This window comes from Siphateles boraxobius, unplaced genomic scaffold (assembly GCF_051911475.1).
Source record: "Siphateles boraxobius isolate OS27281-9 unplaced genomic scaffold, OSU_SipBor_1 223, whole genome shotgun sequence".
NCBI lineage: Eukaryota > Metazoa > Chordata > Actinopteri > Cypriniformes > Leuciscidae > Siphateles > Siphateles boraxobius.
Window position 1 is genome coordinate 369,007 of NW_027508837.1, and position 27,948 is coordinate 396,954.

At 43.1% G+C, this 27,948-nt stretch overlaps 1 protein-coding gene across 4 annotated transcripts in view; it reads right to left on the bottom strand.

Annotated features, from left to right (window-relative positions):
• Nucleotides 1-2,320: 2,320 nt before the first annotated feature.
• Nucleotides 2,321-27,948, bottom strand: part of ldb1b (LIM-domain binding 1b) — a 53,512-nt gene continuing 27,884 nt past the window's right edge. For 3 of the 4 annotated variants that reach the window (XM_077240291.1, XM_077240294.1, XM_077240292.1), the window contains 10 exons: nt 22,029-22,131; nt 20,095-20,139; nt 18,811-18,886; nt 18,558-18,660; nt 17,511-17,683; nt 17,006-17,128; nt 16,825-16,908; nt 14,464-14,587; nt 5,240-5,388; nt 2,321-3,027 (listed from right to left, as the gene is read on the bottom strand). In XM_077240291.1, the coding sequence (XP_077096406.1) occupies nt 2,797-3,027; nt 5,240-5,388; nt 14,464-14,587; nt 16,825-16,908; nt 17,006-17,128; nt 17,511-17,683; nt 18,558-18,660; nt 18,811-18,886; nt 20,095-20,139; nt 22,029-22,131 (1,211 nt within the window). In that variant the 3' untranslated portion in view covers nt 2,321-2,796. Of the gene's footprint in view, nt 3,028-5,239; nt 5,389-14,463; nt 14,588-16,824; nt 16,909-17,005; nt 17,129-17,510; nt 17,684-18,557; nt 18,661-18,810; nt 18,887-20,094; nt 20,140-22,028; nt 22,132-26,332; nt 26,752-27,948 lie in introns of those variants that run through there. The other variant, XM_077240293.1, reaches the window with a different exon arrangement.

Genomic DNA, 27,948 nt, shown 5'->3' on the forward strand with positions numbered 1-27,948 from the left:
TTCGCACATTGTTTTAACACATTGCTAGAATGAATTAACACGTTTTAGCACGTTGCTAACATAAAATAGCATGTTTTAATAACAATGTTGCTAGCATTTTTTCACAGGTAACATGAATAAGCATGTTATAGCATGTTGCTAACATGTTTTAACACGTTGCTAGCCTACATTAGCATATTGGTAGCATGCTTTAATATTTTGATAACATTATCATGTTGCTAGCATGTTTTCACACATTGTTGACATAAACATGTTTTAACATTTTGCTATCATACATTAACATGCTTTGCTAACATGTTTTGAGTGTTAAATGTTGCTAGAAAGAATTAACATGTTGCTAGCATGTTAACATTTCTATCATTAATTAACATTCTTGCATGTTGTTAACATGAATGAACACATTGCTTGCATTTTTCCTCACATTTCTAACATACTTAAACATGTTAACAGGAATGATCATGTTGCTAACATGAATTAGCATGTTTATAGCATGAATTAGAATGTTGCGAACATGAATTAACATGTTGCTAACATGGTTTAACATGTTGTTAGCATTAATTAACATGTTGCTAATATGAACCAACATGTCGCTAGCATGTCCTAAGACAGTTGCTAGGCTTTGCCGGTGATAAATTCAAAGTGGATGAAGCTTAAATATAAGAGTTACCGTTTTAAAGTGTTGACCCTCTTAACATTTCAATGAGACGCATCAATTTAAACTGCATTTTTACAGCTGAATCACACAGAAACAGATCCTTAAAGTGAAAATTCATATTTTATTGGTTCCATACATTAATTTAATCAAGGGCAGAAATTAAGAAAAGGAGGTTATTATATCAAACAGGGGCATCTACAAGGTTCAAGGGTTTGTTTCAATTGCAAGTGCAGACCTTTAATTCACTTAAACTGATTCAGCTGGTCAGAAAGAGAGAGAAATCAAAATAGTACAAAAATCGAGTTCAAAGGCTTCAGCATTATTGGGTGTGAGAGAAAAACAAACCAACCAGCGACATGTTAATGGAGTCCAGTGGAACAGTGTGTGTGTGATAACGAAACACAGAAGACATGTCCGGATCTGAAACAAACACAGATTGTGCCCTTGATTTCACTGAATCAGTTTCACACAAATCAAAGAAGGGGAAAGACGAGGTTCATGTGTTTCTCTTTTACACATTAGATCAGAATGGCTTTATGTAACTCTAAGGAGGAATACATCTCAATACAGTTATACAGAACTCTGCTACTACCTTAAATATACAAGCACAAGTACACAAAACTCAACCGAAAGCCCACGCTAAACCACTCTCTTCAAAAAATAACACAAACCAATAGAATCTGAGGGTTGAAATCTTTAAGGACCTTGACGGTTCCGTTACTCCTTGGTTTGCAGCTTTCAACATCGGCAAAAAGAAAAAGAAAAGGCAAATAAAAACATTCTAGGGAAATAGAGGCTGGTATAAAACACGGATAAAATCCTCCAAAACGTGTCTGAGTTGAAACGCTCCTCGTGGGAACTCTGTTCCTCCACCAATCAGAGAGCAGAACACGGCCAGCTCACATTTCACTCCGAAGTCAAAACAAAAAGAGAAAGAAGAAATGCATTTTGCTGAAAGATCTCCTGCAAAAACTAATGCAAAGCAACAGAAAAATATTCATTTAAACTGAAAACTAGTTATGATAACACTTTACTTAAAGCATTACAATATTTTCAGAATCCTGGTTGTGTTTTAATGCACTATAATTTCTGAAGGTGTAGCGATGAATCAATGAGCATTATAGCGGGTTACAATTACCATATAAGTTGCAATACAAAACATAATTAATGCATTAAAAATACTTTGATTATGCACTATATAAAGGCTTTAAATAAAATAAAAATTGTTATAATGCATTATAATATTTTCAGAATCCTGGTTATGATTTAATGCATTATAAGGTTATAAGGTGTAGCGATTAATATGTATAACATTACTTGCAATTCAAGGCATAATTAATGTATTAAAAATACTTTAATAATGCACTATATACCAAGGTTTTAAGTAAAATAAACTGAAAATGTTATAATGCATTATAATATTTCAGAATCCTGGTTGTGTTTTAATGCATTACACTTTCTGAAGTTGTGACAATGAATATATATATATATATATATATATATATATATATATATATATATATATATATATATATATATATATAATAACAATAATAATGTTGCAATACAAGGCATAATTAATGCATTAAAAACACTTTCATAATGCACAATATATGAATGCTTCAAGTAAAGTGTTGCTGTATTTATACATCACGTGTGTTTTGATTTAAGCTGATTTTAAAATGATAGTTTCTCTCACTGTAATCCAGTGTTACAATTCAAAATCACTGCAGGGAACTACTTTTTAAACATGATTAATATTAAAAATATGCATATTTTTCAACATGCGAAACGCAGTGGTTTTGGGGTGAAACAGGAGCTGGAGGTTTCGTTAGTCTTGTTGGCGGTTTACGTGGTCAGATCTCTCCGTTCCGTCTTAACTTAATCATGTGACTATCTACAGGCTCCTCAGAGGAGTTTCGTCCCCGTAAAACACCAACAAAACCACGAGCTCGGGATAAACCGGTCCTGTGTGTGTCTGATGTCATCTCTGATCCTTCAGGTTCTTTTCCTCTGCTGACAGGAAGAGTCGTTCTGCAGGTAGATGAATGAGTCGATCCTCGACCACGCCTCTTTCTTCCCATTGGACGCTGGGTTGGCCCCGCCCCTCGCGGCACGTAGCCCCCGCCCCCTCTCGGGTCTCACTGAGACGCCTGTGAGGTGGGGTTGTCGTTCTTGCCCTCCTGGCTGGACGGAGGCTTGTTGTTCCAGGGGCTGTTAGCGCCCAGCGCGGGCGAGTTGTTAAAGCTGTCCTCGTCGTCGATGCCGTTAGCGGCGTCAAACTGTGTGTTCTCGAGCCGCGTGATCAAGCGCTCGTCTTCGTCTCCGAACTCGCCGCCCATCAGCGTCGGCTCGCCAACAACCATCACATCCTGAGCAGAGCAACAGAGGAGTTAGCACTCGCGGGGAAACTAAAGGACAGACGTTTTTGGCACACACAAAAAAAATACTAATATATATTTATCCATTCAATTACAATAAATATAAATACAACACAATATTGTTCATTTTATTGTCATCAACAATATGGTTTGATTAAAATAATTTCTTTATTGTCTGTGCGGAGGCGATTCAATTTTATTTATCCATGCATTTTGTTTCTTTATATGCAGCCCAATGTGTGCATTATTTAGGTATTTTATTTTAATTTTTTGTTAGACAATAGATTTTTTGGTAACGCTTTACAATAAGGTCTCATTTGTTAATGAATTAACTAACAGAGAGCAATAGCCTTCGTTAATGTTAGTTAATAAAATATTTTGATTCTTACAATAATAATATTGTCATTGTCACAAGTAATTTTTATTGCCACAGTTAGTTCACAGTGCATTAACTAATGTTAACAGATACAACTTTGGATCTTAAAAATGTCTTATAAAATGTTGAGCTTAACATTAATAAATGCTGTACAAGTATTGTTCATTAATTGTTGGTTCATGTTAACTAATGCTAACAAAATTAAACATTATAAAGTCGTTTGTATTGATGTAAAGCACACTGGTCAACTGGTGTTGAGTTTAGTAGTGCTATAAAATAAATTGACGTTGACCACTTTCTAATAAAGAAAGTTGGCCATAGGAGTGTCAAATTAATTAGAAAATTTCAGGAATCTTACATTGGTTTAAACTAGGCTACTGTATTGTATATGTTTGATTTATGTTGAAGTGTTTGGGACATGGCTTTTAATGGTGAGCCTTTTGTTTATGTATACAGGCTATCAAAGTATATACAAATTTGAATTTAGATTTATCGGCCAATATATCGGTTATCGGCTTTCAAAATGTAAAGAATTATCGGTATCGGCCAAAATTTTCATATCAGTGCATCCAAATTTTTTTTTTAAACCTTACTAAATATATGCGTTATCTTTAATGTCAAAGTCTGACATTTGATCAAATCAGTTTTAATAATAAGGGCTGTTATCAATAAAATTTTTGTATTTTTGTAAATGATTAATTTACACTGTAATACTGTAACAAATAATTTTATGAGATTGAGGTATAAACAAAACATTTTTTTTAAATCAATAAAAAAAATCAATGATACCTTTATACAATAAACCAATAGGTGGCGGCAAGTGACCGTCTTCATAAATGAATGAATAATTCATTAAAACAATTAGTTCAAAATACTGAATCATTCAATAACAAAACAGCACTTAGTGTTGCTTTTCTTTTGTAACTATTTTCGTCGTTGGAATAGAACAAAACCAGTCAATATTGCGTCTAAATTGTAAGAGACTACATATTAACTAGGCTACTTGTTTATTAAACTATAAATTCAATGTAACATTTGCAATCGTGATATAATAGAACAGCCCTTAGTCGTGTTATGTTACTTAACTATATTATATATTATAAATAAAAGAACTCAACATTTTTACCTCAGCATGTTTCTTCTGTGAGTTTTTTGTGTGAGCTGTTACGCTAATTTGTTTTCATTTCTCCACTAATGTCTCTCTCACATATAGACAGGCAGCACAGCTTCCAGAAATACACTATACATTACCAACCGCTGTTTACACTGACTGTATAAGATCAGAATCAGCTAGCGTTTCGATCGGTCGGGCAAGTAAAACTCTCTTTCACTTGAAACTTTAAAAAAAATCCTCTTTCCCCGGACAAGCAGACTAGTGTTAATGTCGAGCCCTGTGTTCATTCTCGATGTTTTTCGTGCTGTAAAGATGATCAGGTCACGTGCGCTCGCGCTGCCGTTAGCTTGAACTGAGGCGCTACAGTGATCGCGCAGAAACAGATTGCGACAGCTCGAGATACGTCTATGGTCTCACTCCAATCTCTATTAAATTAGCCAATTGTTATTGTGAAGTTTATTGTGCTTGCAATTTCACCCCTCCCCCCACCTGAAAAAAACTCATCGGATCTACATGATTCACATAAATGACATTTTGTTTCAAAACAGCGAAATTCACCGAAATTTGCAGGTATGACATAAATCACATTTAAAAGCTTCATATATGTTTTGAATGTGCAGCTCATCGAGGACAGAAAACTGACGTGATGCAGTAAAGCATGTTGCACGTGTTGATGTTGTCAGAAGACTCCTGTGATGTGATTGGTCACTCACCGGCACCTGACTGGACAGTGGGAAACTGTTTGCTGGGCTCTTCTTCTTGCTGTTGCTGTTGTTATTTGTTCCTCCGCCTGCGCTCATGGTGCTGCCGCCCGACATCTTGCGCTTCCGTCTCTTACTGGGCGCCTGTCTGGCAGGTTCAGCTGCGAGAGACAACACACACACGTTAAGGCTGGAATACACTACACGACTTTTGTAAATGGTTAAAGAGAAAAGCTGGGCATTATACACTACAGGACTGAGGATCATATATACACTAAACAGAAGCACATGACTTTTGTGATTGGTGTTATTTTTCCGTATTTGTAAGGATTTCCATATTTTTCCACCTGGGAGTGAAGTGAATAGTGAAACACACACACACACACACACACACACGTTACAGAAACACCAGTGGGGCGGGACACACACACACACGTTACAGAAACACTAGCGGGACTGGACACACACACACACGTTACAGAAACACTAGCGGGACGGGACACACACACGCATTACAGAAACACCGGCGGGACGGGACACACACACACACGTTACAGAAACACTAGCGGGACGGGACACACACACGCATTACAGAAACACTAGCGGGACAGGACACACACACACGCATTACAGAAACACCGGCGGGACTGGACACACACACACACGTTACAGAAACACTAGCGGGACGGGACACACACACGCATTACAGAAACACTAGCGGGACAGGACACACACACACACGTTACAGAAACACTAGCGGGACGGGACACACACACACGTTACAGAAACACTAGCGGGACGGGACACACACACGCATTACAGAAACACTAGCGGGACAGGACACACACACACGTTACAGAAACACTAGCGGGACGGGACACACACACACGTTACAGAAACACTAGCGGGACGGGACACACACACGCATTACAGAAACACCGGCGGGACTGGACACACACACACACGTTACAGAAACACTAGCGGGACGGGACACACACACGCATTACAGAAACACTAGCGGGACAGGACACACACACACACGTTACAGAAACACTAGCGGGACGGGACACACACACACGTTACAGAAACACTAGCGGGACGGGACACACACACGCATTACAGAAACACCGGCGGGACTGGACACACACACACACGTTACAGAAACACTAGCGGGACGGGACACACACACGCATTACAGAAACACTAGCGGGACAGGACACACACACACACGTTACAGAAACTAGGGATGCACTGATCCGATACTCAGCATCGGTATCGGCTGTGATACAGCCATTTTTGCCGGATCGGGTATCGATCAGACGAGGCCGATCCAAATCCGATATTGTGGGTATACTACTGTGTTATTGTTAAGCCCCAAAAACATTATAAAGCACCATAAAGTTTTCGTGCACCATATTACAAGTGTTCTGAAGCCATTATAGTATAATGTGAGATAGAAATGAACATTTTAGTCATTAAATTCAAGATCAAGTAAACTTTTCCCTCCGCAGCGGCTGTCAGTCATTCTTCATTCAGTATTCCGCATCGCGTTCGGTTACGACAGTCAACATGATGAAACCCTATCCAAGATGATTCTATTATTATACTTAATCTGTAGATAAAGCTCTATTGTTTCGCATAAAACAACTTTATCTTGTTGGACTTTATTGCTGTAACTTAATCATGTTTCTACTGGATGTCTGTTAGATCACAACACTGGAGTAGATTCCACTATAATTGTTCTTTACGCGCACAGTAACTAAAATTTAAAACTGTTAAAAGAAAAGGCTCAATAAACTATTGCATAGATAGATACTGTATAATACACTACGCATCAATGTCTTTCGTTTGTGCTTTGAACTTTTCAATGCGGACGCTGCGCGCTGTGACTCCATGTTGCTTCATGCGCATCATTCTGCGCTCGGGATGCGCATAAGCGCTCTGTGCCGCACTGTATTGCAGCCTTTCATATCATAATACAGTGACGCAATGAAAGATTATTAATGGCCTTTCTATCATTATGTTGCAACCTCATTAAACAGGTGTGCTATACATTTAAAATATGTCTCAATTGTATAGTAGTATATAGCTATATATCAAATAATTTATCTTTTAGATTTTTGTTAACTTGTTTTTCATGAATGTATTTTACAATACAAAGAGCAATGTGTAACGTTTTACCTGATTTAGTGTTACACTTATTGTGTCTGTTTTTTTCACTAGATGTTCAGATTATACAATTATTGTTGACTTATGCTTTTCTAGACTAAATTTTACTGCTGAATTATCAACTAATCTAATTTATAAAATTTTTGTCATAGATTATGATCATATATTTTTTGGATTTGTTTTTCTTTATAATGAAGTTGTCTGTATTAAGTAGATTGTGTTTAACACACAAAAGAGTGATTATCAGTTCAACACACAGAGAGTTATATAAATTCTACTTAATTTTAAAAAAATACTGTGTTGGTATTGGATCGGCATCGGTATCGGTCGATACTCAGAATTTTTGGTATCGGATCGGATCGATTCTGAAAAAAGTGGTATCGGTGCATCCCTAACAGAAACAGAGGCGGGACTGGACACACACACACACACGCGCGCACACACGCACGCACGCACACACGCACGCACGCACACACGCGTTACAGAAACACAGGCGGGGCGGGACACACACACGCGCGTTACAGAAACACAGGCGGGGCGGGACACACACACACGCGTTACAGAAACACAGGCGGGGCGGGACACACACACGCGCGTTACAGAAACACAGGCGGGGCGGGACACACACACACGCGTTACAGAAACACAGGGGGGACGGGACACACGCGTTACAGAAACACTGACAGGACGGGGCCGCACGCGTTACAGAAACACAGGCGGGACAGGACACACGTGTTACAGAAACACAGGCGGGGCGGGACACACACACACGCGTTACAGAAACACAGGCGGGACGGGACACACGCGTTACAGAAACACCGACAGGACGGGACACGCACGCGTTACAGAAACACCGACAGGACGGGACACGCACGCGTTACAGAAACACAGGCGGGGCGGGACACACACACGCGCGTTATAGAAACACAGGCGGGGCGGGACACACACACGCGCGTTACAGAAACACCGACAGGACGGGACACGCACGCGTTACAGAAACACAGGCGGGACGGGACACACGCGTTACAGAAACACCGACAGGACGGGACACGCACGCGTTACAGAAACACCGACAGGACGGGACACGCACGCGTTACAGAAACACCGACAGGACGGGACCGCACGCGTTACAGAAACACAGGCGGGACGGGACACGCACGCGTTACAGAAACACCGACAGGACGGGACACGCACGCGTTACAGAAACACCGACAGGACGGGACACACACACGTTACAGAAACACAGGCGGGACGGGACACGCACGCGTTACAGAAACACCGACAGGACGGGACACGCACGCGTTACAGAAACACCGACAGGACGGGACACGCACGCGTTACAGAAACACCGACAGGACGGGACACGCACGCGTTACAGAAACACCGACAGGACGGGACCGCACGCGTTACAGAAACACAGGCGGGACGGGACACGCACGCGTTACAGAAACACCGACAGGACGGGACACACACACGTTACAGAAACACCGACAGGACGGGACACGCACGCGTTACAGAAACACAGGCGGGACGGGACGGGACACGCGTTACAGAAACACCGACAGGACGGGACACACACACGTTACAGAAACACCGACAGGACGGGACACGCACGCGTTACAGAAACACCGACAGGACGGGACACACACGCGTTACAGAAACACAGGCGGGACGGGACACACACGCGTTACAGAAACACCGACAGGACGGGACACGCACGCGTTACAGAAACACCGACAAGACGGGACACGCACGCGTTACAGAAACACAGGCGGGACGGGACACGCACGCGTTACAGAAACACCGACAGGACGGGACACGCACGCGTTACAGAAACACCGACAGGACGGGACACGCACGCGTTACAGAAACACCGACAGGACGGGACACGCACGCGTTACAGAAACACCGACAGGACGGGACACGCACGCGTTACAGAAACACCGACAGGACGGGACACGCACGCGTTACAGAAACACAGACAGGACGGGACACGCACGCGTTACAGAAACACCGACAGGACGGGACACGCACGCGTTACAGAAACACCGACAGGACGGGACACGCACGCGTTACAGAAACACCGACAGGACGGGACACGCACGCGTTACAGAAACACCGACAGGACGGGACACACGCGTTACAGAAACACAGGCGGGACGGGACACGCACGCGTTACAGAAACACCGACAGGACGGGACACGCACGCGTTACAGAAACACCGACAGGACGGGACACACACACGTTACAGAAACACCGACAGGACGGGACACGCACGCGTTACAGAAACACAGGCGGGACGGGACACACGCGTTACAGAAACACCGACAGGACGGGACACACACACGTTACAGAAACACCGACAGGACGGGACACGCACGCGTTACAGAAACACCGACAGGACGGGACACGCACGCGTTACAGAAACACAGGCGGGACGGGACACACACGCGTTACAGAAACACCGACAGGACGGGACACGCACGCGTTACAGAAACACCGACAGGACGGGACACGCACGCGTTACAGAAACACCGACAGGACGGGACACGCACGCGTTACAGAAACACAGGCGGGACGGGACACACGCGTTACAGAAACACCGACAGGACGGGACACGCACGCGTTACAGAAACACCGACAGGACGGGACACGCACGCGTTACAGAAACACCGACAGGACGGGACACGCACGCGTTACAGAAACACCGACAGGACGGGACACGCACGCGTTACAGAAACACCGACAGGACGGGACACGCACGCGTTACAGAAACACCGACAGGACGGGACACGCACGCGTTACAGAAACACCGACAGGACGGGACACGCACGCGTTACAGAAACACAGGCGGGACGGGACACACGCGTTACAGAAACACCGACAGGACGGGACACGCACGCGTTACAGAAACACCGACAGGACGGGACACGCACGCGTTACAGAAACACAGGCGGGACGGGACACACGTGTTACAGAAACACCGACAGGACGGGACACGCACGCGTTACAGAAACACCGACAGGACGGGACACGCACGCGTTACAGAAACACCGACAGGACGGGACACACACACACGCGTTACAGAAACACAGGCGGGACGGGACACACGCGTTACAGAAACACCGACAGGACGGGACACGCACGCGTTACAGAAACACCGACAGGACGGGACACGCACGCGTTACAGAAACACCGACAGGACGGGACACGCACGCGTTACAGAAACACCGACAGGACGGGACACACGCGTTACAGAAACACAGGCGGGACGGGACACGCACGCGTTACAGAAACACCGACAGGACGGGACACGCACGCGTTACAGAAACACCGACAGGACGGGACACGCACGCGTTACAGAAACACCGACAGGACGGGACACGCACGCGTTACAGAAACACCGACAGGACGGGACACGCACGCGTTACAGAAACACCGACAGGACGGGACACGCACGCGTTACAGAAACACCGACAGGACGGGACACGCACGCGTTACAGAAACACCGACAGGACGGGACACGCACGCGTTACAGAAACACCGACAGGACGGGACACACGCGTTACAGAAACACCGACAGGACGGGACACGCACGCGTTACAGAAACACCGACAGGACGGGACACGCACGCGTTACAGAAACACCGACAGGACGGGACACGCACGCGTTACAGAAACACCGACAGGACGGGACACGCACGCGTTACAGAAACACAGGCGGGACGGGACACACGCGTTACAGAAACACCGACAGGACGGGACACGCACGCGTTACAGAAACACCGACAGGACGGGACACACGCGTTACAGAAACACCGACAGGACGGGACACGCACGCGTTACAGAAACACCGACAGGACGGGACACGCACGCGTTACAGAAACACCGACAGGACGGGACACGCACGCGTTACAGAAACACAGGCGGGACGGGACACACGCGTTACAGAAACACCGACAGGACGGGACACGCACGCGTTACAGAAACACCGACAGGACGGGACACGCACGCGTTACAGAAACACAGGCGGGGCGGGACACACACACGCGCGTTATAGAAACACAGGCGGGGCGGGACACACACACGCGCGTTACAGAAACACCGACAGGACGGGACACGCACGCGTTACAGAAACACAGGCGGGACGGGACACACGCGTTACAGAAACACCGACAGGACGGGACACGCACGCGTTACAGAAACACCGACAGGACGGGACACGCACGCGTTACAGAAACACCGACAGGACGGGACCGCACGCGTTACAGAAACACAGGCGGGACGGGACACGCACGCGTTACAGAAACACCGACAGGACGGGACACGCACGCGTTACAGAAACACCGACAGGACGGGACACACACACGTTACAGAAACACCGACAGGACGGGACACGCACGCGTTACAGAAACACAGGCGGGACGGGACGGGACACGCGTTACAGAAACACCGACAGGACGGGACACACACACGTTACAGAAACACCGACAGGACGGGACACGCACGCGTTACAGAAACACCGACAGGACGGGACACACACGCGTTACAGAAACACAGGCGGGACGGGACACACACGCGTTACAGAAACACCGACAGGACGGGACACGCACGCGTTACAGAAACACCGACAAGACGGGACACGCACACGTTACAGAAACACAGGCGGGACGGGACACGCACGCGTTACAGAAACACCGACAGGACGGGACACGCACGCGTTACAGAAACACCGACAGGACGGGACACGCACGCGTTACAGAAACACCGACAGGACGGGACACGCACGCGTTACAGAAACACCGACAGGACGGGACACGCACGCGTTACAGAAACACCGACAGGACGGGACACGCACGCGTTACAGAAACACAGACAGGACGGGACACGCACGCGTTACAGAAACACAGACAGGACGGGACACGCACGCGTTACAGAAACACCGACAGGACGGGACACGCACGCGTTACAGAAACACCGACAGGACGGGACACGCACGCGTTACAGAAACACCGACAGGACGGGACACACGCGTTACAGAAACACCGACAGGACGGGACACGCACGCGTTACAGAAACACCGACAGGACGGGACACACACACGTTACAGAAACACCGACAGGACGGGACACGCACGCGTTACAGAAACACAGGCGGGACGGGACACACGCGTTACAGAAACACCGACAGGACGGGACACACACACGTTACAGAAACACCGACAGGACGGGACACGCACGCGTTACAGAAACACCGACAGGACGGGACACGCACGCGTTACAGAAACACAGGCGGGACGGGACACACACACGTTACAGAAACACCGACAGGACGGGACACGCACGCGTTACAGAAACACCGACAGGACGGGACACGCACGCGTTACAGAAACACCGACAGGACGGGACACGCACGCGTTACAGAAACACAGGCGGGACGGGACACACGCGTTACAGAAACACCGACAGGACGGGACACGCACGCGTTACAGAAACACCGACAGGACGGGACACGCACGCGTTACAGAAACACCGACAGGACGGGACACGCACGCGTTACAGAAACACCGACAGGACGGGACACGCACGCGTTACAGAAACACAGGCGGGACGGGACACACGCGTTACAGAAACACCGACAGGACGGGACACGCACGCGTTACAGAAACACCGACAGGACGGGACACGCACGCGTTACAGAAACACAGGCGGGACGGGACACACGTGTTACAGAAACACCGACAGGACGGGACACGCACGCGTTACAGAAACACCGACAGGACGGGACACGCACGCGTTACAGAAACACCGACAGGACGGGACACACACACACGCGTTACAGAAACACAGGCGGGACGGGACACACGCGTTACAGAAACACCGACAGGACGGGACACGCACGCGTTACAGAAACACCGACAGGACGGGACACGCACGCGTTACAGAAACACCGACAGGACGGGACACGCACGCGTTACAGAAACACCGACAGGACGGGACACACGCGTTACAGAAACACAGGCGGGACGGGACACGCACGCGTTACAGAAACACCGACAGGACGGGACACGCACGCGTTACAGAAACACCGACAGGACGGGACACACGCGTTACAGAAACACCGACAGGACGGGACACGCACGCGTTACAGAAACACCGACAGGACGGGACACGCACGCGTTACAGAAACACCGACAGGACGGGACACGCACGCGTTACAGAAACACCGACAGGACGGGACACGCACGCGTTACAGAAACACCGACAGGACGGGACACGCACGCGTTACAGAAACACCGACAGGACGGGACACGCACGCGTTACAGAAACACCGACAGGACGGGACACACGCGTTACAGAAACACCGACAGGACGGGACACGCACGCGTTACAGAAACACCGACAGGACGGGACACGCACGCGTTACAGAAACACCGACAGGACGGGACACGCACGCGTTACAGAAACACCGACAGGACGGGACACGCACGCGTTACAGAAACACAGGCGGGACGGGACACACGCGTTACAGAAACACCGACAGGACGGGACACGCACGCGTTACAGAAACACCGACAGGACAGGACCGCACGCGTTACAGAAACACAGGCGGGGCGGGACACACACACGCGCGTTACAGAAACACAGGCGGGGCGGGACACACACACACGCGTTACAGAAACACAGGCGGGACGGGACACACGCGTTACAGAAACACCGACAGGACGGGACACGCACGCGTTACAGAAACACCGACAGGACGGGACACGCACGCGTTACAGAAACACAGGCGGGACGGGACACGCACGCGTTACAGAAACACCGACAGGACGGGACACGCACGCGTTACAGAAACACCGACAGGACGGGACACACACACGTTACAGAAACACCGATAGGACTGGACACACACGCGCGTCCTGCCGGTGTTTCTGTAACACGTGCGTGTGTCCAGTCCTGCCGGTGTTTCTGTAACACGTGCGTGTGTCCAGTCCTGCCGGCGTTTCTGTAACACACGCGCGTGTGTTACAGAAACACTGGCGGGTGAACAGAATAGTCGGTTCCTCACCTGGTGGAGCCACCATCCTCTGCCACTTCTGGAACAGACACGTCTTCAGACAGTCTCGGGGACTCAGACTGTACGTCTTGTGCCTGGACATCAGCTCCTGCATGGGCTCCAGGATTACACACAACTGAGACACACACACACACACACAACAAGAGAAGTTACTCTACTGCTGAATGAAAGCAGATACATACTTCATCCTCAAAAATGGAGCTATCTGAAGATGCTCTCCCAGAAGGACACATTTGAAAACAGTATTTTTGCATTGTAGTGTGGACTAAAAAAAGGTATTCGAATGTTTAGTCATGTGACGAATATTGCACCCATAGATGTGTTTATACTGGTATGAGCCTGCTACGTGCTGTTCAGTGTCACGGTTAGTGTGTTTACATGCACGTTCTTAACCCAATTATGCTTTACCAGATAACGCATAAACGCGTTAACCAGTTTTTCTTTATTAGAGTAAAGTCATAAATGAGTTAATCATCTAGATGCAAACACATTAACCCACGTTTGTTGCTTGATTTAAAGTCACAACTGACATAAATTGAATACTGGGTGTCAGATAAATGAATGATTAGGTTTTAACGTCACCACCAGGAAATAACCTGATTTATTAAAGTCCCCCTGTGGTGAAAATCCAGCTTTTAATGTTATTTATGTCTATGTGATGTGTTTAATGTGCTTTAAGACAAACCATGTGTAAATTCATAAGTCGACAGCATTGCTGAGTATTTTCTCCTTAAAACTGCAGTGAACCAAAGACAGTCTCAAAAACACGCTTTGAAATCGCTGGTGTTTCTGACGTCACAAAATACCTTGTAACCAATCAGATCAACGTGTGATCGTCAACGAGTGGATCTCTGAGTGAGTGGAGGCGGGGCTCATTTGCATATTTATAGAGCCGCACATACTAAATGAGGCAAGGGTGTCGAGTTACACTCAAGCTACTTTAAGGCATGATGACTTTTTTCCCCAAGGAAAAAACTTTTAAAAAATATATAATTTTGGTGATAAAGATGAGTTTTAAGAGATACAATTATTGACTACAGGGAGACTTTAAAAAAAAGTCTTGTAAACACAGTTTACTTGCATTGTCGGGTTACTGGCTTGCATGTAAACTGGGACAACGGGTTTTTCAGCATATTGGTGTGCTAAATATAAATGCTACTTTGTACAATCTTCATATTGCATTCCTGCTAAGATGACAGAAAAATTAACTTGCAATTGCTGTCCTGCAGCAAATCATGAGAGCAACTACACACAGTTTAGACACACATGGAATAGCGCCTGGATGCACCAGCAAGTAGCGGGACATTTTGTTGATAAAATGATCGTGATCGAGGAACAGCGCAAGAACTTTATTATGTCTGGTCTCTCTGTATCATCACAGTGTGCTTTAATCACATTTTACGCAAACGCTGTAAGAGTATTCTAGCGCGTTCTGACATTTCAGTGTCAGGGTTTCTGCCTAAAGTCAAATTTAAGGCTTTTAAGACCTGAAGAAATAAAAATTAATACTGTACATAGGAGGTGTGCAATACTGACAAAAACATTTATCTCGATATTTTCAAAGTTTTGTTGATAACATAATTAGATGATATTTTGCTGAGTGTGTTTTTGTGTTGGTACCATGGCTGGTTTAGACACCTGACTTACAAAGACATTAATATTTTTCATATTCTATGCGGTGGTCAGTTCACAGCAGTGACAGAAATTAACTTTTTTATTAAGGGGCAATATTTGCCATAAATTGATTTCCAGGGGCATTTTTACCTAGGTTATATAAAGGCATTTCTTCCAGACGTATTAGATGCATGCATCACCTTTTATGTCAAATTCAACTCAATTAGAATAATAGCACCGTATTCGGCTGTTACCAATCAAAGAAATCATTATCAACAAAGTGCATCTTTGCAGCGCAGAAGCGGCATCAGAAGTGGCATTAATATATATACAATGCATTTAAAATTGTTTTTATTATTCAATATTTAAATATACAATTTTTTTTAATTAAAGGGTATTTTAAATATGAAACTAAAACCGGTAAAGTTTAATTTGATATTCAGATACATCAAAGTTAAAGTAAAAGAAAAAATACTTTTTAATGGCCTTAAATTTAAAAAAAGCTAATTTAAGACTTTAAGGATCTGTGAGTGAGAAACACGCTTTGAGTATTTTGAAACTACAGTAGTCAACATTTAAAGTGGATCAAAACCTTTCACCAAACTCATACATGAGTTTTGAACAATACCCGTTCTTGTCCGATTAACTTTTTTGATCCACTTCAGAAGTTGACTACTGTAAATGCTGTTTTCAAATGTATCCAGATTAATGCATAGGAAGCCAGTGTTGTGTTCGTACTCTGAGGTAGTTGAGGGTGGAGTTTGACAGGCCGCATCTGGTGATGTTTTTGGACAGCTGATCCAACATCTGCGGGTCTTGTGCCTGAGACGTAAACAAAAGCACAGATCATCAGGTATGAAACATCAGATATAAAAACAAACATGTAATTCTACTTTGAGATCCAGGAGGAGGAACTGACATGCATGGCCAAGATGCTGCGGGGAATGAGTTCTCTGTGCTGCCGGATGCTGAAATGCCATGTCTTTATTCTCATCATGTCATCAAACATGAACTCCAGGTAGAGACGGCCCTCCACACACACCTGAGAAGACCAGCAGAGTTACACACACACACACACACACTGTGGAATGGTTTACCTCATTACATCCGGCAGTGTTCCACTCTTAGGGAGTTTAAACGACATTTAAAATCATATTATTTTATTCTGGAGTTTGATCATACATGAGTGTTGTGTTAGTGGTCTAACGGGTTTTTATTAATGCCTCATTGATTCTCTGGTTTTATCTTTGATTGTGTTGTAATGATATAGAATTTGAATGCGATTTTACGATTATTACGCTTTGCCCCATTTACAGCACTGCGGGTCAACTGTTGTTGTATTAATATGTGCTTTATAAATAAACTGAACATTGAACACACGCACATATACATATCAAAAACGTTGCATTAAACAACACACACACCTGCGTGAACATGGGTTTGCCGTTCTGCGTGACCATAGTACACTGATCACAGTCCAGAGACACAAAGTTGTTGTGGAAAGACTCTTTCGGGTGTTTCAGGACGTAGTAGAGCTCGTTGGCGCCGCCCTCAAACACACTCCTGAAGTAACGAGGAATCAGCGTCCGACCGATCGCTGAAGAGAGATGATAATGCATCCGTCAGAAAAACAAATCAATTCAATTCTCAAGTGTCAGGAAAATCTTTAACTGAAAGTAATGAGCAGCACAATATTAATGTGGACTTATTTAAAATGTTCTATGAATAACTAAAACCTCATTTACAGCAGATGATGTTTGTGATCGCAGGTTATCCGCAGTAAATACAGATGCAAACACTAAACGGGTGTGCGTTGCCCGAAAGCATCGTTAGCCAACTATGTTCGCAAGTTTCGTCGTTATCAGCAGTTCAACGAGTCGTGTTTCCCGAAACCATCGTTCTAACGAACATTCGCAAACACCATCGCACAGTCGTGTGTTTGAGCGACAGATCTCGAGCTGCGGTTAGAAGCAGATTCATGTTTGCATGACATGTGACTCAATAAATCCTGATCTTGAGCAAAATCAGCAAGCTCACATTCAATACAATCATATCTTTTATTTAGAATACATACTGATGTCATTTACATCTTTTAGTTTGTCAAGAGATTTAAAGAGTTGTTTGTGAAGAGTGCGCGTGTGTGAACGAGCTCGAGTGCGTAAGAACGAGTCTATGATCGAATCTGGAAATAAAGCAAAATAACTGAGAAAAATTAGAATTATTCCTCAGATGTCATGTCTGTAATTTACAGCAAAACATCTCGCATTAATTCGATCTCAAACAGATTCATTAAAAGAAGTAATTACTCCTCCATCTGCGTGACATCATTAACCATCAATAATCATTAATCATTAATGTCGAGTCTGTGATGAGACAGAAAATAACTCTTTTTATTTTATTACATTGAGTCAGAAGGAGAGACAGACACATATGTTCATATCAGGTCTTATTGTCTGATATGTGATACTCACTGTATCGTTTAGGACCGTCCTCCAGACAAAACGTGATGGTGAGCATAGCATCATCCTCAAAGAATTCGGTAGTGAAAGCGTCCCACCAGAGATTATCACACTCCTGAGAGAGAAAGATTCAGTATGAAAGAGCTTTCTGAAATCATTCATTCAGCTGATGTTATAGGTTTTATGTCACGCATGTAAAAAACATCTTAAACTTTTAAAATGTTGCTCATAGTTAAGCATGAAACACACAGAACATCAAACTCACCTCCGTCCAGTTCTGAAGCCGTTTGTTGAGTTCAAATATCCTGTAGTCTGTCTGATTCCCATAAGGTGTGTGTCTCCTGAGACAGAGAGTGTGTTAATACTCAGACATACACTGACACTTTATATGCTTTAATACAATCATTCTAGTGCTTTTAATAATAAATATCCTAATACAGCATCTGTATGTGTTTTAATCCAAGCGTATTAATCCTGTAATTCTACTGTATTATATTTGATACACACCATTTTCATTTCAAATCATAAGGTTGCCCTACAAATAAAGCTGATCCGTCAGTTTGACTTAATGAGCTATCAGTTTTCTTTCATGTTTTATCTAAGAATAACATCAGAATAACGTAACACTTGGTATTTTAACGTGACATGTTATAACAAGAATATCTATAGTAGGAGCTCTGCATTCTTTTCCTCATGATTATTTTCTTTTTTACTTTTGAATTTCGCTGTAATAGTATGATAAAGGTCAACATATACTGCACATTTGTTGTCTGTTCTCCCGATTTAATTTACGATGTAGCCTATACCAATTCACTGGAATACTCCCCAAATCCTGCACGTCTCTTTCCAGGTTTGGTTTCACAGGTAAATTTACAATTTATTATCTGTCAAAATGACTGAAATCACTTTAAAATAGTATCACGCAATGCTGAAGTAAAGCATTTTTTTATTATTAAGGCAACGTATGTAACATAATACAGATTACCGCCGATTTTGCTGTGGAAAGATACTTTTTCATAGATTATTCATGGTATGTTGAAAGTACCTTGTTTACGCTTTTACACTTTGAAAATGTCCTTTTAATGTTCAATGGTTGAAGGGTTCGTAGAATAATGTAATGTCATCGTACACGGTTTAAAAATATATTATTGCGTCCAGAGCTACAGCTTAACGGAAGTTACACCCATAATTCGCGCAAAGCGTCATGGGGCACAGGAATACTGTGGATACATTTTATGTAAGTATCTGCTATAAAGATCTCACTGATTTACATGACAAGCATCAGAATTTCAGCACTTTCAGTGCATATAAATATCAGCATCTGCAGCAAATATCATATTTTTGCTCAGTTTGAGTCTCTGAATAAAATTAAGGTGTTTTTTCCTCCATATTCTCACTATATGAGTCTGATGCATCAAATTTGATCTATAAAAAAAACACAAGCAAACGTTTTTAAACATATTTGGTCTAAAGGTTAAATTAACGGTTTAATAACTAATTTTTTGGACTATTATTCATATGTCAGGCTTTCCAGGTTTAAAGTCCTCACCCGATGCCCGGCTCCAGGTATGTGGGGGGGTACATGGGCGTCGGGCTGCAGAAACAAGACAGAAAACAAGAAGACCATAATGTCAAACCTCATAACATACTTTAAAAAGTGCTATAAAACTTTTGGACAGAGATTTCAGTTTTCAATTTTTACATCCTTCATGATATTACAGAAGAAATGGTCTTATTTTTGCTTTCTAAACACTGATTCTTATTTTTTTAGATAACACAGTGAAAATCATGTACATGCTTGGAAAAGGTCATATCCACAAATCTAAATTTACAGCTTCAAAACCAAAATTGATTGTCTTTTGCTGTGAATTAAAAAGTCGTACTGATTCCCTATGTAAATTTAAAAGAAATAAAAAGCAATTAAAACCTCCCAGATATTAAATACAATTATAAAGTCACCTCTGAACCCACTTGAGTCAAAACGGTAATGCAAATGTATTTCTTTGCTTGCCAATTTATTTAATAATTTTATTTATTATCTGTTTAAATGTCAATACTCTATGTGTAATTTCAAATGTCAGTAGGATTTATGTTAATGGAAAAAAAAATGTTGTTACTTTTTAAAATGTTAATAAATAAATAAAAAACAGACAGGAAGACAGTCGTTTTCTGCATTTTATCAGCATGCCACAGTAGATTTGACACCCACTAGACTTTACAGCCCTGCCACAATGGAAACCACACCCTCTTCCTTGAATACAGTCTAATCCTGGACACTGACTGACAGATCGTGGGATGAGCACTTCGTGTTCCAGTATCTGACAGAGACAAGCGCTGATGCAGCTCTTCTGTCCACAGGAACGCGCAGCATCCAAACAGACACTGAACCTCACAGTCATTCTTTTTCATTCACAGTAGTTTTTTCTGTAGCTCAAACCGTAAGGGCTTGCAACGCCATGGTAATGGGTTCGATTCCCAGGGAAACTGGAACTAATAAGAATGTAAAAAATGTGTACCTTGAAATGCAATGTAAGTCACTTTGGATAAAAGCGTCTGCCAAATACATAAATGTAAATTTTTAGTACTCAAAAATATACTTATAGTATCCCTTGACTTACAGGGTTTCTAAAATCAAATTGAATGCCTTTAATGACCCACACGAATGAAATTAGTATCCGTGTGTCCATTCAGAAAAGCATGATACAATCTGAGAATCTTAACTTTCAATGAGGATGACTTAGAATGTCTTAGCAAAATAGCAAGTTTAAAATAGTCAACACATTTTATTTTTATATGCATATAGTTGGAGTGATCAAGCAACATCAGCAATATTACACTGAATTTGATGGCAGATAAAGTTTACTCTGTAAGTGATAAGTCGTAAGACTGTATACCGTATCTTTTAAATGTCCCTCTAGTTTGAACTTGCCGCGCTAGCAACTGCTCTCTCCGCGGAAGCTTTGCGTAATAAAATATTTTGACTCAATATTTCCTGTCTAATTATTTACTTGTGGCAAGAATCCATTTACATTAACGCATTTGGCAGACGCTTTTATCCAAAGCTACTTACATTGCATTTCAAGGTACACAATTACATTTTTATCAGTTCTTGCTTTCCCTGGGAATCAAACCCATGACCTTGGCGTTACAAGAGCTAACGCTCTACTGTTTGAGCTCCAGGAAAGTATCCGTGTAATAAGCGGGATAATGTAGATCCAGCCGGTTGTTATCTCAGAATAAACCCCCCTCAGGCTGATGGAAGACCTGAACCTGATCACCCTGACGGGTTTATTCTGAGATAACAACCAGCTGAATGTACATTATCCCTTATTTACATCCCTTTACCATTTACTTTGAGCTTGTAGCAATGTACTCTGAATGATACAGGTGATTCTGCCATCACTTTTTTGACTCAGGTGGCCCAAATTACTGCCCAGTGTGTGAATATTACAGTGGCTGATACAGTGATTAATCTCAGCTCACCCCACGTCTCGGTCCAGCATGGTGCCGGGGTGGAAGGGGGGGAAAGCACTTCCGTTGGGGGGCTCCTTTGGAGAGTACAGCTTGAACGACTTGGAGGAACAGCCTGAGCAGAGAGAGAAAGAGAGAAATGATTCGACACATCAGTCAAACATCAGGAGAGTTTAATGACATCACTTTCATCATCATATTAGAATGATTTCTCAAGGATGATGCTGAAAATTCAGCTTTGATCACAGGAATAAATCACACTTCACTATATATTCACAATGAAAACAGCTGATTTACACTGGAATAATATTTCACTGTTTTTACTATATTTTGATTAAAGTGGCATTCGGCAACTATTTCACCTTAATAAAACCTGGTTTAATAACCTGTTCTGGTAAGAATGGTGGCTTTCCCCGCTCCCCCCAACGTTCCTAGGCGGAAAACCAACCTTGCAACATGAGGATTAACGTCCCGGTGTATTAGAAAAAGGAAGTCTCGTGAGAAGCGAGAATGAGCGAGAAACACAAACTGCTTTATGGCAATTCGACATAAACACACACTCCGCCCTCAATGTGTATGATGTATTACACACCTCGGTAGACACAGCTCCACACGATAAAGTTGGCCAGCTCCGATAATAACAAATGCACATGAGCAGCGGTAGAAATGGGGAGGAGGGGCCGCAAGTGAGGTTTTTTTACGACATTGTTGTGAAATATACGCCTAACAGCTGTAGGGGGAGCTCGCTGAGAAAACATGCGACAACAAAAGTGAAAATCAGCAAAGAAACAGCTAGAGTTGCTGAATGCCCCTTTAAATTAATGTAGCCTTGGTGAGCAGAAGAGACTTGTTTCAAAAACATTTAAAAACAATAATTATTCCAAACTTTTGACCGGTAGTGCCGGTAGTTGGTCAGTGATCCAGAGGCGCTAAAACCCAGAGATGTTGATTTGACTTTTGGGAAAAGAGTGAATGTATAATGTGTGTACACATGTTTTTCTATCCCGGTGGGGACTTAAACCTAAATGCACACAAACTCATGTGTGTGTGTGATGGCTAGGGTTAGTGTGTACGTGTGTGTGTGTTGGGTAGGTTTAGGGGTAGGGTTAGTGTGTGTGTGTGTGTGTGTGTGTGTGTGTGTGTGTGTGTGTGTGTGTGTGTTGGGTAGGTTTAGGGGTAGGGTTAGTGTGTGTGTGTGTGTTGGGTAGGTTTAGGGGTAGGGTTAGTGTGTGTGTGTGTGTGTGTGTGTGTGTGTGTGTGTGTGTGTGTGTGTGTGTGTGTGTGTGTGTGTGTGTGTGTGTGTGTGTGTGTTAGTACAGCGACAGTCTCTCACACTCGAGCAGTAAAGACCCTCCATAAACCCAGCGCAGGGGTCGGAGGTCAGCCACACCCCTAACCCTCTCCATCCCGCCAATTAAACACATCTATGACACGATGCATTCAGCCACAATGAGGTCACGACCCCTGTTGTCGCGGAAACAGCTCCGCCTCATAATGACGGCTTGACATGTCTCGCAAATAAATCAGAGAGCTGTCAACATCACGGGCGCATCGTAAAATGGAGGGTTATACGAACAGGAAGACGCTCTCTAATTGATTTATACAAACAATACAAGAATGAAGGTGAAAAAGAACATTTGCTCAATTCAGAGTAACATTCAAAATCACGACAAACAACTACTGGATTCTGGATTATATATATATAGCATATATATATATATATATATATAAAAATACACACACATACATGCAAACATACACGCTAAATAAATCATTTATACCATCGTTATATATTGCCCAGCCCTAAAATTTGCTTTGTTAAAACATTAAAGCATTATAAACATGACAATAAGACTATCTGTAAAGCTGCTTTAAAATGTGTATTGTGAAAAGCACTAAAATAATTATGATTTGACTAAAAAAGGCAGCTTTCGGCTATTTCTGGATGTTAAATCAAACTTTAACATTATTTAGGCTACCTAGTAGTTGCTTTCAACCAAAGTGACTTACAAATGGCATTGAAACATTACCAGACAATGACGCATGTGTTTGATGAGAAACATGAAGCATGCTGAAGCAAATCTGACTAAACGAAACCAACAAACACCGGTACAATGAAGTATATTCCTGAAGTTTAAAGCTAATAACCGCCTGCTCTCGAGCTCAATGTAAACAACCGATTAAACGTCTACGATCAGATGTCGGACAGTTTCTCTTCACGCATCTGCAATCTGAAAGGCACCATGATTTCCACGGGTGTTACAATATGTCGTGACGTAGGCTAATATGTGGATAGTTTTACTGTCAGTACTACATTAAACTACTAGGCTATTTATAATGCATAATAATGCAATGGGGGAATATAAGTGGGTCCTGATAATGCCAAATGTCTGAATTTTTTGACATTATTTTTAATAAATCTAGTCAATGACAGAGTTCAAGCACATTCATCTAAAATAATTCTGTTTTCAGCTTCAGAATCATGAATATTGTTATTCTGGTGTCTCTATTGTCCTGCATTGGGTTTCCAGCACCAAGTCTATTCATTTACACACACAATATAATATCAAATTTAGCATTTTAATCAACAGTACGTTTTGTGTTAACCTTTTATCATATGTCTCGGAGTATCACGATAATATCGTATTGGGATATGTATCGAATCGTGACATGAGGGTCTCGTTACACCGCTAATGCTTTCATCTAATCCTGGTTGTTTTCATGGATCAGACACCCGATAAACACACTTGACCCCAGCAACAAAACTGACCTGGAGAAAAGCATCCATCCGAAAGACTTCTTTGCTCATATATATGTGTGTGTGTGTGTTCCCTAGAGAGAGACAACTGAAAGATTCAGAGCAAAACACTGGACAGTGCAAATAATCTCACGCTTAGAAAGTCTCCCGAAATCAGAGCGCATCCTTCATTAAACATTCATAACACACAGTCTTCGAGCCATTAAATATTCACTGGACACAGTTTAGTCCAGTCCAACACAAATCCCTTCTTAAACGGGCAACAACACCTTTCCAGTTCACAGGTCAGAGATGAATAAAACACATTAGTTATATTCAGATTAAAGCAGGATTAAAGAAATCAGCATTTTTTCCAGTTCAGCCATTAAGCGAGTAAATAAAACGTGAGCACCAGATATTAAGAGCGTCCCATTAAGAGTTATAATTCAACTTCTGCTTAATGACTTTCTAAATCAAATCAAACAACAAACTTCCCATGCAGTAAATTGCTTTCTTGAAAACATCATCTCTCGGTCTCTCACATTACTTTAGGCTACAATGTGGCCATAATCTAATTCCCATCTAAACGTGCCACATGATAAGTCGAGTGCTTATAGGACAGGTCTCAACATACAAACTACATACAGTTGACTTTATGCCTGACATGACAGGATAATGGTCCATCGCATGTGAAAAGTGGGAAACGATGATCATATGATCTGCTAATGAGTGTTTTCACCACAACACCACAGAGACCCTCGAGACGATGCTGATGGCTTCCAGTAAATGGAAATTACTGCGAATTAACAGGAAAACACTTGAGAGCTACTTTACAGAGTCGACAGCTGCTGATACAGGAATCTCTCACCATTATCGTTACACAAACATTAATACAGTCTTACAGGAGCAAAGCACATCTCTCTCCAAACATCACGTCAAAATGCATCGTGATTATTTATAAATGGCTTTATGAAACGCAGCAGGACAGATTAAACATCATGCATGTGTATAAAACCTGAAATAAAGAGTTGAATGACGAATTGAGGAAATATATAATGTTATATAAGAGACACCTAGAGTTTAAGACGTTTTAAACATGTATATCAACCTCTCAACAAGTAAAATGCAGTTTAAAGTGTTTGCTCGTGAAACAAACAGAAAGTGAGTGTTTTCATTGTGAATAAACAGCAGATTGTCTGGTCATGAGACCCACAGATCAGCGTGTTTACACTACATTATTACACACACACATTCAGAACTACAACACGTTTAGTGAGAGATCATAATCTGACAGACTTTAAAAGGGAAAACTGACATTACAGATTTAAATGAGGATGATTATTTATAAATAAAAGCCTAGTGATGAGGCCCGAGGCTACGTGCTAATGCTAACAGCTCAATAAAACACCGACATGAACCAAAGAACCATTGAAATAAAACACCAAAACAAGATCTAATAAAACAGTAAAACATGTCAACATGAAAGTCAACAATGAAATTAAAATAAACCCCCTCAGTCTGTTAAAATAACAGTTAAATGTCCCATTGAAGCGGTGTAAATAAACCCCCTCAGCTTTACCTGAAACACTGACGTAACGGAGGATCGACCGACTCCAAACGGGCTTTATGTGAATCCCGGGACACGGGAAATCATGAAAATCGGTGTAAAACCATGAGAAACGTCGGTTATTGAGGTAGAATCGTCCGGTTTAACTCGCGCGAGGCCTCGAGCTGAAGGTCCCGCGGCGCTCGTGCTCGATGAACCCGCGCCTCAAGAGTCTTTGTGTTCACGCGCTGAGCGAACAATAGACGCGCGCAGGCCCGACTGATGCTCGCTCTCTCTCGCTCTCTCTCTCTATCTCTCTCTCTCTATCGCGCGCGCGCGCTCTCTTCTCTCTCTCTCTCTCTTCTCACTCTCTCTCTCTCTCTCGCTCTCTCTCTCTCTATCGCGCTCTCTCTATCTCTCTCTCTTCTCACTCTCTCTCTCTTCTCACTCTCTTCTCACTCTCTCTCTATCTCTCTCTCTTCTCACTCTCTCTCTTTCTCTCTCTCTTCTCACTCTCTCTCTCTCTTCTCACTCTCTCTCTCTCTCGCTCTCTCTCTCTCTATCGCGCTCTCTCTATCTCTCTCTCTTCTCACTCTCTCTCTCTTCTCACTCTCTTCTCACTCTCTCTCTATCTCTCTCTCTTCTCACTCTCTTCTCACTCTCTCTCTATCTCTCTCTCTTCTCACTCTCTTCTCACTCTCTTCTCACTCTCTCTCTCTTCTCACTCTCTTCTCACTCTCTCTCTATCTCTCTCTCTTCTCACTCTCTCTCTTTCTCTCTCTCTTCTCACTCTCTCTCTCTCTTCTCACTCTCTCTCTCTCTCGCTCTCTCTCTCTCTATCGCGCTCTCTCTATCTCTCTCTCTTCTCACTCTCTCTCTCTTCTCACTCTCTTCTCACTCTCTCTCTATCTCTCTCTCTTCTCACTCTCTTCTCACTCTCTCTCTATCTCTCTCTCTTCTCACTCTCTTCTCACTCTCTCTCTATCTCTCTCTCTTCTCACTCTCTTCTCACTCTCACTCTCTTCTCACTCTCTCTCTCCTCTCTCTATCTCTCTCTCTATCTCTCTCCTCTCACTCTCTCCCAATCACTCTCTCTCTTTCTCTCAATAAATAAATACATATATAAATAAATACACACATATATAAATATATACATATATATATAAATAAATACACACACACACACACACACACAGATATATATATATATATATATATACTTTCTTTTATTTATTATACATAACATTTTTTAATAATTGATTTTTTAATTTAATTTAATTTTAAAAATGATTTTTTTGTATTATAAATTAGTTTCTTTCTCATAAAGAGGCAGATTGATCTATATTCACATAATAACGCTTATGCTGCAGACGAGTGCTAATATGCATTATGTGCTTCTCTGAATCTCAGACTCAGTTCGATGTAATCCACTTTATTTGCATGATAAACATTTACATAAAGCTCCTCTCCTTCCCCATAAGCACATCATCTCACATCTCTCTCTGTCATCACGTATCGACCAGTAAAGAAGTAAATCAAGAGCCGAGAGCATCTTATATGAAGATCAGTTTACAGGCTTTAATGCTCATCTCAAGCAATGCTTCAAAACAAGATTTACGTGCACTCGCATTTGCAGCCTTTTCAAACGC